The sequence below is a fragment of the Cyprinus carpio genome, chromosome B15 (genome assembly GCF_018340385.1).
Source record: "Cyprinus carpio isolate SPL01 chromosome B15, ASM1834038v1, whole genome shotgun sequence".
Classification (NCBI taxonomy): domain Eukaryota; kingdom Metazoa; phylum Chordata; class Actinopteri; order Cypriniformes; family Cyprinidae; genus Cyprinus; species Cyprinus carpio.
This window is the reverse complement of record NC_056611.1, coordinates 18,747,678-18,768,532: the sequence shown is the minus strand read 5'-3', so window position 1 is coordinate 18,768,532 and position 20,855 is coordinate 18,747,678. Positions and strand designations below refer to the sequence as shown.

The 20,855-nt window shown below is 37.9% G+C and overlaps 1 protein-coding gene across 1 annotated transcript in view; it reads right to left on the bottom strand.

Moving 5' to 3' along the window:
• Nucleotides 1-20,855, bottom strand: part of bcas3 (BCAS3 microtubule associated cell migration factor) — a 218,411-nt gene that overhangs the window by 10,288 nt on the left and 187,268 nt on the right. Inside the window, exon 25 of the mRNA XM_042739622.1 lies at nt 6,636-6,803. Within this exon, the coding sequence (XP_042595556.1) occupies nt 6,636-6,803 (168 nt within the window). The remainder of the gene's footprint in view (nt 1-6,635; nt 6,804-20,855) is intronic.

Genomic DNA, 20,855 nt, shown 5'->3' with positions numbered 1-20,855 from the left:
AGTACACCCAGAACAGGATCTACCCTATTGTGTGCTGGGATAATATGCTATGCCAGTAATTAGCTGCTGCACATTACCAACTTAAGGCCTGTTTGATACATTTTCATGCCTAATTCTCAGTCAAACCTCAATTTGTTGTAAGCATACATGAACTAAATAGTAGATGGTGAGGCTCAGTCTGAGTAAGCATTTCCACAGACATTTACTGTAAATCTACTCGAAGTTTAAACTATCAGCCCTGTCAGACAGCAACAAGACTTTCAAATTTCTGTACTTGTCTGAGAAGGAAAATCAGCTGATTTATAGAGAATAAATTAAAGGTGCTGTATGTAGGATTTTGACTCCACTAAAGCATAAAAATACCATAATATGTTTGCAGATATTTAAGAAATATGCTAAGTTAACATACTTGTTTATTTGAAAAACAATGCTACAGTCAGTTATTCTCCTTTGAAAAGCCGGAATGTCACTCGGTGTTTCTTTTGGTTTGTGAAACCCGCCCACTGCCAGTTTACCCAATTGTATTTCGGCACCCTGGGTTACCAGTTAGTGGAAAACACAGCGTATTTCATATCGTTCATCTTCAAGTGCGCTCGTTCCTGTTTGTGTTGTCAATCTGGCAACCTACGTGTGCGTCAAGTCTGAGGAGTAGGTGCCGGGTGAAAAAACCCTCTCCAATATTTTGAATTTGGACTGCAATACCTAGTTCAACCACTCGGTGTCAATCCTACATACTGCACCTTTAAAATATATTAAAAAGTTTAAGCTGAGAATATAACACGGTTATCTATAGCTGAAAACATAATCAAATTTGCCAAAATATTAAATAAACAAACACGCAAGCACTAAGGGACTTTTCAGAATGACGTCATTCTAATTCTATGGAAACCTGAGGAACTTTCTGTGGAGTTCTGCGCACAGATTCCGTGAGAGCCAACTATAACCAATTCCTGGTCAGACAATTAACTCAGTCATAAAAAGAAACCGTTCAAACAGGACCTGACAATTTTATAAACGAAAACTTTGACAACTAGTGTGCAAAGGCTAAAATATCGAGTGATGAATGTTTTGATGGCTTTGGAGAGGTTGGAAAACAAACATCCTGCTTCTTTCATGAGTGCTAACAGCCAATCGAGAGGAAGACAGATTTTTGGCGCCCTGGAGTGTCTAGCCATCGGAGAAGTATGTAGAGATGTGTGTTACTGGCGGATGTAAGTGCATTGTTCCTAGTTTCGTGACAAAAGCTCTAATCATCGTAAGTTCAGCCGGTCACAGTTCAGTCAGCTCAGTGGTGGTCACAGCATGCAAGTGTCCATTTATGTAGGGAAAACTATGCTCACGTACATGTGTTCTGTCTTTTACCAGCTGCCATGCATGACCATTTAAGGGCCAGCCATGTGAATGTTTCAGTGTTGGGAAGCTACGTCAAAACTGTAGTTTAACAAGCAACTAGATATTCATAAATGAAAGTAGTTCAACTATAGTCAAGCAGTTAGTAACACTATAAATTATTACTAAAAAGCTAACAACATTGACGTGTGTATATATAAAGGTGTTGTGTACGTGTGTTTTAGAGAGTGTATGTACGTGTGTTGCTTTCACAGTAAAGCTCTGCCCTGAGGGTCGAACTGAATGAAGGGATATAGAGGAAGAAAGAAAGAGAGGGTGCTTGAGAGCTGTCACTAACATCCTCTTCACAATGAAGCTATTGGGGCATGTCCCGCTCCGACAGTGTGGGCTCTCCTTCAAGTGCACAAAAACCCATCGGCTTTAATAATTTTAAAAGAACACATATATTTGGCTCAGTAGACAACAAAGGAGGGGCCTTTCAACTTTGACACACAATTACTGTAAAACCTTTCCATAATAACAGTACTGTGCTAATCAACCACACAAAACATACAAGCATGCATTCAAATCTCTATATCAACGAAGAAACATTTTAGTATTGCTATATTAATTTTTACAAGTCACGACAACACCACTACTAGAAAACAATAGCAATATCTGATTTTGAAACAGTTTTTGTGAACCAAATGAAAAATATCCACTGCAGCATTTTGTTTAAAGACAGACAGTATATTAGCATTATCAAATTTTTAAGAGTCATGTCTTTCTGGGAGCTCTGTAAGGGGGATGGGGATTTGAGAGTGTGCACTCAGTACTGTAGGCTTAACGGGGAAATAGATATAAATGTGTTTTTTGGGGCGGCTGGAGTAATGAAGAATGACAGAGACATAATCCCTGTGTGTAACCTCAGTAAACACTGGCAGCGGTGGTGTGGGGAGGGACACCGCGCTTGACAGGGTTGAGCCCTGTCCTCTTCCCCCTGCTTAAATGGAATTTATGTTAGGTTAGCACCAATGACAAAAATCCAATTTGCAACATTATGCCGCTGGCCAAAATCTAATTTTAAGATGACTGCATTTCAAGAGTTTTCTCTAACATTCCTTGCGTGACGGTAAACTGGGAGTCTTGCATTCACTCTCTATTACCTGCATGAGAAGAAATTCCCAGTTCTCAGTTTTCCAGTTTCATTGATGTTAAACTATGCAAGAATGCAAAATCTGTGGACTGGAGGAAGGGGATAGATGGAATGAAACATGGAGAAGTAGTTAGCTGCTGATAAAGTAGAAGAAGAAGAGTCTGAGACGTCCCCTGACGCTACAACCCTCTTCTGAAGAAGCGCCTGTGCGTGAGGAGATGCTAAGTGTCAAACCATCTGCTTTCGACCCTTCAAAGAGGCTCCCGGCTGAACCTGCCTTATTAAACGGGGCGTCCCACAACTACAAAGAAAGCTGCTCAGATATTACATATGCAGATGCACTGGCTCACCCACAGCTCAACGAAACAATCCCACGCTGCTTTACAACCGATCAGATAAATCCCACACCAGCTGTACTGTAAAGTCATGTCTAGATGACACACCTCAATCTGTGAAAAGTCTAAGAATAAAATTATGGCACTTACACACTAGAAAAGAGGTTGAAATTGGGGTCCATTTAAAGACCAAAAGAGTTATTGTGGGAAAGTAAATAAATATTATTTACCTAATTTACACAGTATCTATTAGGGGTGCGACGAGACACTTATTCCACGAGACGAGACGAGACGAGACACGAGACTGGGTTCACGAGAACGAGACGAGAAGAGATTTTTAAACTTTTTTAAAGAAATCCACAATGATGAAATATGAAAATTTGTCTTTTATTCAACTGAAAAACACTAAATGCAATTGTAGGAGCTTTTTGAAATCAAATTGTACTTTGAAATTAAACATCTATTTTAATAAAATTTATGCCGGTATAAACAACATGTAAACACTGCAAAAGGTTTTGCCACAAACTCAACTGACAGGCAAATAATTGCACAAGATGATATAGTATACATAAAAATAAATAATAAACAACACAAATAATATCCCTTTAAAGTAGCAGTCAGTCAAGTTTATTATTTAGTAAACTGATTTCCACTTTAATAAAAAAATATGTTTTCTTTCATTAAATTTTTCTCAACTACTTTTTAATAGTACAGTATATACATTTTCACATCAATTTATTAAAAGTTTAACAAAAAATACATGTTTAGGGCCTTATGAAATGTTTTATTTTTTCTCACCATATTATTTATATATTTTTATTGTTACCAAATTCTGTGTTTTAGCATGTCTAACTATTTAAATGCATAACACAACTTAATTTATTAATTTTATAGAAGTAGCCTTGTGATTTTTTTCCCCCTCAGAAATTCTGTGTTGTGTATTTACATTTTTCTGGTTATCAAATGAAGGCATAAACATTAATTTCATAATTTATCATTTAATTATTGAACTTTAAGCAAACTTTATTTTTTGGCAAACAAAGGGGATTTACTATTAAAATTAAAACATGGAAGAAATGTTGTGTGATTATTGCTTTAAAATAATGTTTGTTTCATTTTAGTAGTAGTAATAGTAGTAGTAGTAGGCTGTGTACGTTCTATTGTCGTTTTTTCAAACCAGACTTTTATTTTGACGGGTTGCCGTGAATACCTTTACAGTTCTGTGTATGTGATATGACACTAGTTTTACTCAAATCAAACGGTAAAATGTTCATGAAGTGACTCTCAGAGCAGTTCTGGAGATGTTTATCGTGTTTACGTCCTCATTTAGATGGCAGATGCTGAAATCACCGCGAGCATCATGCGTGCTTCAGTTTGTGTTTGTAAAACCATCTATGTGCAATTCATTACAGAGACAGGCAGAACATAGGATTATATTTAATCTTTTGTGGCTTTATATTTACAGATATATTTATCTTACAGATCTATCTATCTATCTATCTATCTATCTATCTATCTATCTATCTATCTATCTATCTATCTATCTATCTATCTGTCTGTCTGTCTGTCTGTCTGTCTGTCTGTCTGTCTGTCTGTCTGTCCACACATTACTGTTCAAAGGTTTGAGATCAGTAAGGTATTTATGTATTAATTTTAATTAAATTTAATTATCTAGGATGCCTTAAATCCTTAATTTAAAAAAGTTTGCATGCTAAAATCTTGAATCACGGCTTACACATAAATGTTATCAACATATAAGAATGATTTCTGTGACACTTAATAAAGGAGTAATTGCATCTGAAAATTCAGCTTTTACCATCAAATTTTAAAATATGTGTAACGAAAAATATAGTACAATATGAAATTGTAATATTTCATATTTTTGTGATTTATGTTTTTACTGTATTTTTATCTAACTAATGCAGCTATTGTGAGCATAAGAAACTTCAGGCAGTGTTCATGAAATTTCAAAACTGAAAATGTTTTTCATTTGGTCTCATGACAGATCGTCACTTTGACAAATTCTCTGTTTTTCTTTTGATGTGCTATCTTCATGGAAATCAACAAATTCATAGCATTCTCTTACATCCTGTCAAACGTAATCTGCGAGTTGCTGCAACATACAAACACACTGTATTACGTCGCACATGAATCCTGCAACACTTTTCACAGAACACGAGTTACCGTGTAGACACAAACCCAGACACGACCCATGACAACAAATGAAGAGGGTACTCTGGATGACTATAGGGTAATTACCAATATTCGGCCGTTACTCTCAGCACTTACTGCCACATTAGTCGGTACCTTCAACAAAGACCCAAATGGGAATGGCTCGAACTCTTAAAGTCTGGCACTGATTCCTAACTGCAGCCGGACGTCTGGGTGAAAAAGACACAGACTGACATAACGGATGGCTAGCGCTCATCAGAGGCTCCAGCACCCTGTCCCCAGCCACCATGCTGTTTATTTAGAGCCTCTCGCCGCAACCCATTTTTCGTCCATACTCTGGGTTTCCTGCTTCAGGAGATGCTTAACGTTACATTCATCCGCCAGCCCGTGGGGCCAAAAGTTGAGAGTAATGTGATCAGTAATGAATTTTGTGTTACATTAGGCTGTATAAATGGATGGACAAGCGCAGACTACAAGTGTCCGGGAGTCGGGCTTAATCTAATGATGCAAAAATAGAGACAGAACCAATTATGGAGAGGGCCAACTCGGTGCTGCTGCAGGGACTGCAAATGAATAGGTACAAATCAAATTAGTGCCTAATAGACGCGCTACGAGAGAGGGCCAGTCGATGCTAAATGCATTAGGGCCTTGTGACCTCGCTGCTCCAAGCAGCGGCGTCCAGGATCCAACCTCCATCTTCTCCAGATATCAAAGAAAGTCTTGTTCAGACGAGGGGGAGGGCCGGGGAGCAGCAGCTTCCTAAATGAGTTAAACATTTGGATTGTCAAGAGTGGCAATTTCCCCCCTCATTTTGCTTCGCTCGGCCGCCTCAATGCGAATGACCTAATTTGTTATTGTAAAACCTCTGAAATGTGTCTTTTCCAAGATCTGTCCGAGAAATCACGTAAATACGCCAGGACGTATTCTTATCTCTGTGTAATTCAAACAGGATTGAGGAGACATAACTGATTCCCCTAGTCACTGGAGGAATTAGCAAGAGCAAATCGAACACAATAGAGTTTACCATATTAACTTCTGAGGGAGTTAGTTTGCTTTTGAGCTTAATGAGCTACTAATGAGAAGAACAAACTTGACTGAAGTTCTTTTGGTAGGTCTTTAACAAAAAAAGAAAAATTTTTTTTTTTTCTTTACACTCCTAGGAAAAAGGTACAAAGCTGGCAATAGGGGGGTACCCTAAGGTACAAAATCTAAAAGGTACATCTTCGTAAATGCTACATATTAGTACTTAAGTGCTAAAGTGCATGTTGGTACTTTTTGAAAGGGTAACACCCCAGTGACAGTTTTATACCTTTTTATCTTAATAAACAGAGTTATCAATACATATTCTACTTTTGAACGTCACATAAAATGTCCATACAAAGAAATTCAGTGGGGTCCAATGTTATTCTAGGCCCCAGTGACTTTCATTATATGGACCAAAACATTTGAAACATTACTTTTTAAGAAAGTCAAAAAAGAAAAACAAAAACGATTTTTGTGAGAACCATCCTTTTAAATCTGTGACATTATCTGTTGCATTTAATGGTATATTAGATTTAAGACATTAAGACAAGATTTAAGATAAGACATTTAATTGCCTATAAGATGTGCATAATACCATAAATGACAGGGTTTGTGCTCACCTGTCCCAGAGCCCACAATGTCTCTGCTGGGCGACTCTGACATTGCGTCTGCCAGCCTCTCCTTCAGGCCCTCTTCGGTGGCTTCCACAGAGGACATGTGACGCAGTCCGAAACTCTCAGGCCAGCTGCCACACACCTCCAGCAGGGTGACACTGCGGTCAAACATGCCTGCCAGAGAAAAAAACAGAGAGAAGAACAACAGTTCAAACAACGATTTTGATTCACAATGCATTAAAGCTTATTACGAGTACATTTTATCACTGCAAACTGCAATTTTTTCTGTTCTTTATGTATTGTTGCTTATCAAATTTTTTGATGATGATCATACCAAAATCACACCATATCAACTTGAAAACGTTCTGTAAGTCTCACTGAAGTCATAATACATAATGAACCTGAAAAGTGTCTATGGCTAGCCTGGTGTAACTCGGAGGTCATAAACAGCTATCTGTGTTTTATCTGGCACACATAGCAGTTCAAGCCCCATCCGACCCCCCCAGCCTTCCTCTGACTGGGATAGCAAAGAGGAAATGACTGACCCCTGAAAAACACCACTGTGGGCCAATATGACTTCAAACAAAAACACTGGGCTCATTTTTTCCAGCAATAAGCGCCTAGGCCAATAAAAGAGATATTGCATAAGGAGAGGGGTGTTAAGGTAGCGCAGTTTGTCTGTCTCCCGTGATGCTGCATTTCAGACAGTGGCGTCTTTCTGTTATAGATACCTGCTGCATGAAATACAGCTGCTTTATCTGAATGGCCTGTAGGGAGACCCTTTGATCTGCAGGCCAACGGCTATCTGGCCTTGTCTGGCCTCCCCTGCAAACCCTCAGCCACACTCGAGGCCTCTGACAGGCGCTAATGCGCGGGCGGCCGGTGGCGCAGCGCTGATAGGGAGGCAAGAGGCCTGCTGTTATCTGCTGTAAAACACCAGCCCGGCCAGACTCACAGACAGCAGATAACTTCATACCACTTCATAAAAAGCTGTTTGTCCTGTGTCTGCCATTGACTCCTCAAAGCACTGAAATCGCCCAAGTCAACAGGCCTGCCATCAAAGCAACTTCCTGCAGGCAGAGTGGGAGTGGCAACCGTACCTGCTGCCCACAATCAACAGCTCTGAAATACAAAAGATACTAAAGCACATACTGAACAGCACTTTGGTCTTATAGGATTTTGATATTTTATAATACCAAAAACTGAGTACAGAAATCAACTTTCAATCAAATCAATAAAATAAAAATACATTTGAAAATAAAGTATAAGAATTAAAATGATCAACGAAAGGAAATGGAATGAATACATAAACTATATATACTGAATTTTCGTATTTTTTAAGTAATAATGATGATGATAATATATACACTGCCCGTTCAAAAGTTTGTGGTCAGGCTGCATTTGTTTGTAAAAAATACAATAATAACAGTAATATTGCAAGTATTATAAAATAACTTTTTTATTTGCAATCTATTTTAAAATGTCATTTATTCCCGTGATGGCAAAGCCGAATTTTCAGCAGCCATCACTCTAGTCTTCAGTGTCACATGATCCTGATTCGGTGCTCATGAAACATTTCTTCTTATTATTGTTTTAAATCATTGTGCTGCTCAATGTTTTGTTAAAAAATGTGTTGTTTTTCTAAAAAAGTAAAAAAGAAAATCATTTATTTGAAATGGAAACATTACAAATGTCTCTCCTGTTACTTTAAATAAATTTTATTGATTAAAACATGTGCTGGATAAAAAGTATAATAAATAAATAAATAAATAAATTAAAATAACTGATCCTAAACTTTGATTGCTCAGCTTACTGGTCAGCAACCTGTTCAGAAGAAAGACAAGTACCTGACTAGAGCAAAGTCATCAAACTCCTGAAAGTTTGAAACAAGTTCAGGAGGCTGTACATCTGTGAGCATTATTTTAAAGCAGCCCAACAGCTGAAGGACAACGGCACAGAAGACGTGGGGTCAGAAGTTCATCCCCACCAATAGGGAAGATCTCTTCATCAGACAGGCTGACAGCCGCTACAGCTCACATTCCGCATTATTCACACCCGTCAGAGCTCAGCCTCACCAATTCAATAATAAAATGCCTGCCGCAGGTTCTGAGTGAGACAAAAGAGCTGAGCGGATCCACGTGGATCCTCGCGTGTTCCTGTTGCTTTTGATTCTTCACTTGGAAATCCTGTCTGAACCACTGAGGTATGAGGATGTGATGTTAACATTTAACAGGCAGGAGAAATTGTTTTTTTTTTATCATCATAAAACCCATGTGGGTTAGTCATCTCCAAGATGCTGGCAAACGCAGGGCTACTTATCTCATTTTTGAGATTTTCTTTATTTAGTTCAAAGAACATTCACCTTGACAGCCTTGGGTTATGGCAGGTTTACTGAGGCATGCGGGGGACACACATTATCCCGTTTCTGGGCTACAAGGGGTACCAGAGAAGCGTAAACACCTAGAAGAACAGCAAAGGTGGGGCTAATTCAATTAGGTTTTATTAAGGGGCCATAAGTGAAATTGAGCTAACAAGCAATTATCCCCAGGAAAGTGTGTTAGACTTGTGTAATGTTGCTCACTTGTATCTAAAAACAAACAGGCTTCTCGTGGAAAATGGACAGTGTGTAAATCACAGGCTGTCATTTGTCCAAGAAGGCATCTGCTTGATCTGCCCCTGCCGAGAAGACCTCTACCTTTTTCTGGCCTTCTGCCACTTTTATTTAGAAGAGGGTAGATGGAGGACAGGAAAAGATAGGGAGAGAGAGGTGGATCAGGAACAGGAAGTGCCCACATGATCAACAAAGTATGCACTAATTACAAGCTGACTGTAAAATAATATAAAATAAAACAAAAATAAAAATGTTGGTGGCAAATCACAAGTTACATAAAAGCTGACTAAATCAAAACAAAAAGCAAAAAATAAAAATCTAAATCTGGTGGCAAATCATCAGAGTTACTTAAAAGTAAAAGCTGAATCAAAGTTAAAATAAAACAAAAAACTAAATAAAAATACTATGACTAACTGCTAATAAAATTGATTACTAAAACTTTGGTGGCAACTTTAGTGGGAAAGCAGCATGGCCAGAATTCATTTGAGGCCTGTTGTTAGTCAAGTAAACTTTATTATCAGTTGATTATGGCCTTGCTCGAGTGAGTGTCCTCTTTGAAGAGATCAAGCCATCCAACTCTCCAGATAAGAGTGACACTGGGCACTCAGGCCAGCTTTATTTCCGTGCCCTCCAGCTCCTCGGTGTACCCTGCTTTCACTGGCTCTTAATCAGAGACCACTTTAAAGTGCCGCCGGTATACAGACACACACAGCATCAACGGCTCCTAAAAGCCAGACTGACAGCGCTGCAGACAAGCGCACCACAGCTAGAGCGATACGGACCCAAAAGCTGCCAGAAGTTGTTAGCGGCGATGTGTGAGTGTTAATGTAGATGTAAGCTCTGAGGATTAGCAGTCAGATAGATGGCCATAAGGAAGTCTTTTCCCCCACCTCCAAGGCCCCCATCCTCATTACATTACACTGCCTTTTAAATCATTTACTCCCTTGCTCTCTCTTTTCACTCTCGCTCTTTAGCTGTGAGAGTGTGAGTAATCCCATCAATACCCTCACTGGGCTTTTACGCTCTCTTTCACACAATGGATTTCGGCTCACTCAGCCACGGCACTCTCTGCCCCGCTCAAAAGCCAGGTCCGCAAACTTAGAAAAACAGAGCACTGTCTGGCAATTAGCCTTAAACCTTTAATAGCCAAGAGAGCAATGCTTCGTGTGTGGCGCTGGCTGCAGCTCCTTAAATTGTCAGTGTGAAAGTGTATTCAGAGACATTGTGTCTCCTATTCATAAAAACACCTTTATTCACTCCATGGGTGTGAAACGGCTCTTCCTGCAGGAGGAGGATCAAAAATCAGGGTTAAATCCGCGATAATGCCGCTAAGAGTTATGATGACCTGGTGTCTCCACAAAAGGTTTGTGAAACGATCATAGCACTGGATCATAATGCACCCATTGAGCTTATCTGGATTAGAAAGTCCTGCCTGGGCTCCCAAACACCTTTAACAGATTAAGAGAAGCCTATGTTTTTGTGTGTTCACATGCTCTGCCCTTTGTATTCTCCTTCTTTAATTATATATGGTTTCAAAACACTTATTCATTCCGCTGAGAGATGGGCTGGAGAAGAGGCACAAACAGGAAGCCAAAAACTCATCCACTACATCTGGCATTAACATGCATTTTAGGTGATTGGATAGTGAAGCCGATCACTGAAAACACATTTTTAGATGGTTTGAAATAGTTTTTGACCACAATTATTGAAGATATCAATGCAAATGTGATTCTATTATTAGATTACAGCTATGTGCATTATATGCACACTGCTAATAATCATATGTCACTTTGATGTCAGTGTTGGAGTAAATGTAGATCATTTTGGTTAAAAAAAAACATGCTTACTTTAGTAGAATGCTAAGATGTAAAGGAAGCCTGAAATACAGCACTAGAAATCCAATTCATGAAGTTTGTGTAAGGTTTTATATATTAAATGAATGTTTGCGTCCATGTCAGATTGCAAAAACACACAGGAGCTTTCACAAGCCCCCATCTGCTATTGAGTGCACAGGTGCACAGGTGAATATCTTGCTAATGTCAGAAGAAACCCATTGCATTGATGATTAAAGCAATAGGGGTGATGTTGTGATTGGTGAGGGCATCATCAGTATTAAAACCCACTGGTTTATATAGGGTCCACTTCTCCCTTTACCCTCCCTAAGAGCAATTCCAGGCAAGAGTGGGGCTGCTGAACTTGTCCCATCCACCTCCATTTCCAAGTTCAATCCACTCTTCTCATTATTTGCTCTCAGAAGCCCTCAGAAGCCCATAACTCAACATCAAACATCAGCATTAGCGAACAGCGTGGCTGCTGCAGCCTCTGCGGTTCTCGCTCGACGTCCGGGAAATAAACGAGCGCAGAAATGAGTGCTACCTCACTTGGGACAACGCTGCTGTGTGTTTTTCCTTTCCCGTTCCTTCGCTTCGAATCGGGGGCCACGGGACCACGTTAATAATAAAGAGCGCCGCAGTCTCTGCAATGATTAAAGGAGAATGACACGCTTGACGCAGAGCAGACCCTGCAGGGTGTGTTTGCTGACAAACTGCCCCGCTCTCTGACAGCTCGGGCGAGAGAGCGCACTCCCATGGCCCTGTTCAGCAGGGTTCACACACATACGCACGCAAACAGACTGTATACACACATCCGAGTGTTGATCAGTCAAGTCTTTCACCACTCACGCCGGAGTTCGGCACATTAGCGTAATATATGCTACTGAGTTAAACAGTGTTCGCATATTAGGTGTGTCCCGAGGCTTTTCTAATACATGAAACTGATGGAGTCTGTGTAAACAGAACGTGGCCTAATATGAACGAGCAAGAAGCCGTTTTCCACCAGCCAAAGTGGCAGGAACGCCTAATTGATATGGAAGAATATTGTATTACGCTGTAACTTAATGAGGCAGACGTCTTGTTTATGCTGAGAAGCTAATGTGTTTCACAGCTACTTGAGTGCATTCATTTCTCTGACAGGCTGGAACATATCGAGCCCCTCCCGTGCTCGCCAGAGCCAAACTCTACGGGGCTATACCGATCCATGAACAAAAAATGACGCCAGGGCTTGACTCAATAATCAGCACTCCAAGTACTACCAAATCTTATACAAAACAACAACAGACACAGTTACTTATATTTAAGCTGTTCTTGCCAATAACCTTCAGCATGGCAAGAGTTCATGGTAATCACAGTTGGCAAATTGCAATATTTGCCGAAAATTTCCGAGGCTCAGTCACTTGGACTGTGCTCAAACTTGTAAAATGAATCGTTTCAACTAAGTTGATAATAAAACAAAGAAAAACATTTTTTTTTTGTGCACTATTCAGAATTAAACTAAGAATCTTTTAATTTTTACTAAACGTAATTTGAATGTAAATAAACACAGCAGAATAGCAATTTGAACATAAGGAATTACAATAAAAATGAACTGAAATTAAAAGAAATTCATATAAGAAATTTATAACTTTTTAAATAGAAAAGCTTGTGAAGTCAAAGGATTGACAAAGTTTTGTTTAAAAAAATAAAAAATGTTTTAAAAGCCTCTCTGTTTGGAGATTTACAGATCAAACAAACATCAAATGAACCAATGAACAAACTTACTAGTGAACAACAAATGAAAAAAACTGAACAAACTGAACGCGGACTCTCAGTGCACTTGCTGCTTGTTCATTGTTTTTACTTTTACAAATTGCTAATCTTGTTTATTGTTTGACAGAAATTATATATAGTACATTATTGTAGAGGAAATCTTAAGTTTTACACTGGATCATTAACACAGTTGACCTGTGAGTTTGTTACTGTTGTTTCACCCTCAGTTCATCTAAATTCATTTTCTAAATGCATTTTCAAAATGAACAAACTATCACACCACAAATGAACAAACTACTAAAGAAATGAACAAACACACTATAGAACCACAAATGAACAAACTACTAAATGAATGAACAAACTATCGAACCACAAATTAACAAACTACTAAATGAACAAACAAGCAAACTATCAAACCATAAACAAACAAACTACTAAACAAATGAACAATTAAACCACAAATGAACAACCTATTAAACAAATGAACAATCAAACCACAAATGAACAAACTACTAAACAAACAAACAAGCAAACTATCAAACCACAAATGAACAAACTACTAAACAAATGAACAATCAAACCACAAACGAACAAACTACTAAACAATCAAACCACAAATGAACAAACTACTAAATGAACAAACCATCAGACCACAGATGAACAAACTACTAAAAGAACAAACTAACCAATAACGAACAAACTACTAAACGAATGAACAAACAAACAATCGAACCACAAATAAACAAACTGCTAAACGAATGAACAAACTACTAAATGAAAAAACAATCAAATCACAAATGAACAAAAAGAACAAACTATCAAAAAACCAAACTACTAAACAAACTATCGAATCACAAATGAACAAACTACTAAATGAACAAAGTATCAAACCACAAATTAATAAACTACTAAACGAATGAACAAACTATCGAACCACAAATGAACAAACTACTAAATGAACAAACAAGCAAATTATCAAACCATAAACAAACAAACTACTAAACAAATGAACAAGCAAACAAACTATCAAACCACAAATGAAGTAACTACTAAACAAATGAACAATCAAACCACAAATGAACAAACTACTAAACAAACAAACCATCAGACCACAGACGAACAAACTACTAAAAGAACAAACTAACCAATAATGAACAAACTACTAAACGAATGAATAAACAATCGAACTACAAATAAACAAACTGCTAAACGAACGATCAAACATTTGAAAAACTACTAAATGAAAAAACAAACAATCAAATCACAAATAAACAAACTACTAAACGAATAAACATCAAAAAACAAACTACTAAACAAACAAACAAACTATCGAATCACAAATGAACAAACTACTAAATGAACAAACAAAGTATCAAACCACAAATTAATAAACTACCAAATGAACAAACGATAGACAGACACAGAGAAAGACTGACAGGCGGACTGACAGACAGACGGATAGACAGATAAACAGACAGACATGGTGTCATCAAAGCATACCGTGTGTGTGTGTGGACATGAACGTGTTTCTCAGATCTATGAGAGATGCGTAAAATCTGGCGCTAGGGGTGAGTATCCACATTAATCACAATACTGCCCATCCCAGCAGACCCCATCCATCAGACCAGTGTTGCCGGCGGAAACCCGAGCCTATGCACTGCCTGAGACTGCCAGCCCGCACTTGACGGATGGACATGGCCTTAATCCCCACATAACACAAACACACACCTGTACTCACTCTCTCTGTCAGTCTCACACACACATATTTCTAATACCTCAGAGCAATGAAGATGCACACAGGGACAAATACAATATGCATTAGGTTTATGCAATAAATCTGAAATGTAACATTCCTGTTACATCTGGTCTGACTACAGGAATAGATCCATGATATAAATACAAAGGACTTTGCGCTCATAAAAAATAAATTGTCTACATGACACCAGGATGTATTACACTTTGTGATGCCTAAATTGACTTGCAGCATATAAAAGGATTTATTTTAGTTTTTTATTTTAAATTTATTTAGATAAAACAGTATAGCATACTGATCATTTTTGGCCTACAGGCCATCAAATGAAAATAATCACTGGCTTATCACTACTGGTCCGCATTTTAATTACAGTTTATGCCTATGTAATGAAATGTATAAATTTTTATGTGTGACTTAAGCATTCAAATACATTTTGCTGCCCAGCATTCCCATTCAAGCAACAAGCCCAAACCAAAAACACTCTCCCTGTGTCCCTTTCAGCATTTATTTACAGTGTTTGCATTTCCGAGGGTCTTGATAGTTCACACTTTCAGTCAGGAAATGACCCAGTACAAACATAAACTCGCACTGCATTCTGTTTACTGTTTTCTTAACGCATGATGACTAAATAGCAGCATGTTATTTAGATATTCTCATGCGAGCAGAAATGGAAAGTCACGCTCAGGGCACTCAGGGGGCTTTGTGATCTCATTTGTAACGAGGAGGGACGCTCAGACAGACATGGCGACGGTGATTCCTGCGTTTGTCCAGCTAACTAAGTTAGGATCGCATGGACAACAATTTGTCTCATGTCCACCAGGGAGGAGAGAAAGTGAGAGAGAGAGTGAAGACGTGCAGAGGACAGAGGTCTCAGCTGGCTGTGAGATGGGAGGTTAGCGCCGTAGAGTTCCACCCTCGCACAGACACGTCCATAGGGCCCTGGCCTTGTCAGATGGCATTATCTATCAGACTGGTGATGTGCACCACAGAGGCTGCACTACGGGAGAAAGTGATCTGATTGATTGGAAGGACTGTTACACCTGACTGGAACAATGACTTGATTGCCCACCAGGTCTGTGGACCCTGGATTCTCCTCTTCCATGACAGAGCAGCAGTGGACTACTAGGTTAAATCAGATAAAGTTTAGGAAGAACTGTATATGTTGTATTTATAAAACAGATACTGAAGCTCTTATCTGTTAAATCTGATTGGATAAGCCATGATGTAATAACTAATGAACACACGTACATTAACGTACAACAGTAAACAACCTACAATCAAGTTAAACTCTACCTACATTTAAACAAACAAAATCATCAAAAGTTTATCTTGGTCAGAACAAACCTGACACAGCACATGGTACATAAGCAAAAAATTGAAGAGTATCAATTTTTCATCATCATTTATTATAATAATAATAATAATAATAATAATAATAATACTTTTTAAAATTGAAAATAAATTTTATTTAGAAATATAATATCAAATAATAATAATAATAATAACAATAATAATAATAATAAAAATATTGAATAAAAAAAGTTTTAAATACATTTTCTCTTGGTCAAAGCAAACTTGACACCATGTGGTACGTAAGCAAAGTATTTAATCATCATCACCATTTATTATTATAATAATAATAATAGTGCTGTCAAACGATTAATCGCGATTAATTGCATCCAAAATAAAAGTTTTTGATTACAGAATTTATGTGTGTATTGTGTTTACAAATACATACAGTACAGCATATATTTTGAAAATATATACATGTATTTACATGTATATATTTATATTAATATAATTTATAAAATATATCAAATCAAATATTTATATTTATATATACATAATGAATATACACAGTACACACAAATATTATGTAAACAAAAACTTTGAATTCTGACTAAATTCAGAAATATAAATATAAACACAACTTTTATTTTGGATGTGATTAATCATTTCACAGCACTAAATAATAATACTAATAATAATAATAATAATAATAATAATAAAGTTTTAAATACATTTTCTCTTGGTCAGAGCAAAAATTACACACCACATGGTACACAAACAAAACAAAATTTAAAATGTCATCATATTTATAAACAAAAACTACAAATCCATACAAAAACAAAAAACAAAAAAAAAACACAACAATAAGAATTGTTATTCATTTATATTTCTGAATTTAGTCAGAATTCTAATTTAGTCAGAAAATATGATGACATTTCAAATTTAGTCAGGAAATGTGATATTCCAAATAGCCACAAATAGCGTTTAAGCAAATATGAACTCGTTTTGACATGTAACACCTCTTCTCACAGTCCAATCAATTCCCAGATACTGTGAGGGAGGCAGTCTTCACCCTCAGTATTTTTAACAAAAACTGCCAACTAAAAAAAAAAAATTGCTATTCAAAGAAAAGGGCCAAAACTTCACCCTCAGTATTCTTAACAAAAACTGCCAACTAAAAAAAAAAAAAAAAAACTTGTTGCAGATGAAGCTGAAAAAACAAGCTGTGGAGCTAATTAAAGGCCTAATTTAGAGAGACATATTGCTTATAATCACTTACAAACACTTCCTGCATCGTGCCGAAAGTTCAATTATAGGTTTAGTGGAGCCGAGCGCAGGACCGCTGTGTTCTGATGTGGCAGCGTGAAGCAGAGCCTCATCGCAATAATAACAGCTCTGATCTCCAGACTCCAGGGCCATGCAGGACAAGCACCACCCGTACTGCCAAACAGCCAGCCTGCTGTCTCCAGGGTCCAGGCAGAGGTCATGGCCCACTTTGGCACCAAAGAGAGTAGGCAGAGATTACATTCATACATACATCAATCAATCACAAACAAACCCAATAAATAAAAATAAACCACCAACGTAACTTTAATCTAATCTTATCCTAGTTAATACACAACCAAGACTATGCAGCCATAGTTATATTTCCTCTACACTGTCAAGTCTAAACCCTCTTAAGTGAAAGTAATCTTATCGGAAAGACCGAGGAGAGAAGTAAAGTCTCATCAGTCAGTGAGTTTAGGACTGTGTGTTGTAGGAGCCACTGAGGAGCATCTGATATGATGATTGTGGCCAAATCCAGCCGTCCACCTGGGACTTCACTCATTCTCTCCTTCCAGCACTCAAAGCTGTTTATCCCGGGCACATCACGCCATTCCAGCAGGACAAATAGACCTTCACCAACTTGTCTCAAATCTCCTCATTTGGGAGTCCAGGTCTCTTACGGGTTTAAACCAGTAATCTGAAAAAACTACAATTATTTAGGATACCTAACACTGTAAAGGATACCTAACACTGTAGTTTGTTGTGACATGACATGCAGCCAAGTATGGTGACCCATACTCAGAATTTGTGCTCTGCATTTAACCCATCCAAAGTGCACACACACAGCAGTGAACACACACACACCGTCAACACACACCTGGAGCAGTGGGCAGACATTTATGCTGCGGCGCCTGAGAAGCAGTTGGGATTTCGGTGCCTTACTCAAATCAGATCCAGTCGGGGTATTGCCGGCCCAAGACTCAAACCCACAATCTTAGGGTTAGGAGTCAAACTCTCTAACCATTAGGCCACAACTTCCCCCCTAAAGTACTTCAGTGACAGAAAAATATTTGTGCTGCAAATAAAATCAGATCTGCCAACAGACACTATTACTTACTATAACTAGTCATAATATATATGCACACACAAGCGAACCTAGATAACATAAACTAATAAAGTAACAAACTTAAAAATACACCAAAATAAATAATGAAAAATAAAAAAAAATTAAATAATTAATCAAAGAAATTAAAATAAATATTCTAACTAAAAAACACCATTTTAAGTCAGGGCAATTAAACAGAATTTTTTCAATTTAGTGATTAATGTTAAATAATTAATGTAAGTTATAAATATTTAAATACAGTTTGGATAAATACTGATGACTGAGTTTATAGAAACGACAAGCTTGACATTGCATGTGGTCAATTAAACCTGTGAGTCTTTTAGCTACAGAATAAGACGTAAAGATGTAAGACAGAAATGTATTAAGAGTCCATTACTAAATTAAAAAAAGTACATAATCTAAAATGATGTATCTGAATCTGAAAATACTCAAACAATAGAGAAACTCACCCTGAGCTATGAAGGGTCAAGGACTAGCAACGGAATCAATGCTAAGCAACTTAAAATTAGATTTTAAACATAACCTGGATGGTTAAATTCTGAAAGCAGCCAAGTGTGCACAGACATGTATGAATGCAAATAAAACGTCGGAAGCAAGGCAGCCTGAGAAGAAAAAAGAAACAGCCTTTAGAAGGAGCAACGCCGAGCGGTAATGTGTGCAATGACATCTGGGACTGTAATCAGCCGGACGCTTTCAAGACCTGCCAAAGCAAACAAGGCAATAACAAATCCACTTTACAGACCATCGATCTGCCCTGGACCAGGCCAAGCCAAACACAGGAGGACAGGAGTCTGCAGAGCAGGGTCAGTCTCTTTCAGTGACCCTTACAGTCCACCGATCCCCCCAACATAGTGTCACACCATCCCACCTGCTGTCAAACACACCCTTTACCCAAAAACACCTGCAAGCTGATGCTTCATTTAACAAACAATGGTGGGATGATCAGTTCAGATGAATGTTTCTGTTAAATCTTATCTATTGGCAATAATATGTGACACTGCAAATAGGTAACATCTAAATTCGGATCAAAGTTGTATGTGACTCCCCAATACTCCCATACTCCATTTATCACCACTTCTGGGAGCCTTTTCTTCACAAAAGGTGCATAAACAAATAAACAAATATTGTTTTTGGAACAACTGCATATTCACAAAAGCATACAATGTACCTATCAATGATAAAATAGTTCCAGATGGTGAAGAATAATAAATGAAAGACCTGATTGATTTTTTTGGGGGGTGACTGAGTGAAGAAACAAGGCTCCTGCACACGAGTGTTTGTGCCAGGTGGAAAATGGAGATGGGTTAATCTGATTTGAGAACAGCCCAAGCAGCGGTGGTGCTGAGGATGCTGCAGGAGCCAAAAGAACCAAGCACGGCTGGGAATTCTGCAAAAATGAGACAAGATGGGACTCGGTCACTGAGTAATCTTTCACTTTGCAACTTGAGTGAGCTAATGAGGTTGAAAGATCAAACATTCAGGCAGGAGAAGTCTCTACAGAGACTGCCAACTTCTGCTCAGAGAAGAGCCACAGAGAAACTACACTAATGAATAAGCACCAAAACTCTGCAGCAGACCATTAAACCAGCTAATCTCAAAAATATCAGATAAAATAAAACTTGTTTCTGCCTTAGAGTAAATATAATACAATACAATACAATACAATACAATACAATACAATATAATATAATATAATATAATATAATATAATATAATATAATATAATATAATATAATAGTTATTGTATGCTTGTTTCTCATAGTTGCCACTATATTACACAACATAATTTTATATCTTGCAACATGACTTTATTTCTAATTTTTGATCCACAATTCCATTTTTCTTTCCCCATGAGGGAGAAACAGGCTTCAAAAAAAGAGAAAAAAAAGAGCAATAAATAAAATAATAAAACAAAATAAAAACACACAAATAAAGGTAATTGTGAGCTTATTTCTCATAATTGCATCTTTATGTCCCAGTTGTGATTTATATCCCACAACATTCTTTTATATCTTGCAATGTGACTATTTCTTATTTCTGTCTCACAATCACCATCACAACTGTTTTTATTTTTTAATCTGATGCTCCTGACTATCTATCTATCCATCCATCCATCCATCCATCTATCGGCCATTACATCAAAGTCAGCTAAATTCAAATGCAATGTTCTCAAAACTTAGTAAGACTTGTAAACAGAGTAAAATGTGGTCTGCATTAGTGCTAGACAAGCTAGGAACAATATAAAATGAATAAGATGCAAATGGAACAGTTTTTCTTTTTTTTGCTGAGGTAGAACATAAATCGCCTGGTCAGCTCACACCACTGGATGAATGATGCCTCTTTGGCAGGGACCTCTGTCTCCACAGCTTGAAACGAGAGCAATGATTCACTCACTGACGATCCAGCAAAAGCACAAAAGAGACACACACTCCTCTCCATACAACACAGCCCCCAAACCCAGAAGTAGGACAGAGTGTCAGAATTAGATCTGATCCACCGCAAGGCAGCCCGCAGCAGAGCGAGGCTTTACCCTGATCAAAGCGGCGGTCGGATTTCCTCCACCCAGGCTGCAGGCAGCAGAGGAGAACGAAGGTAC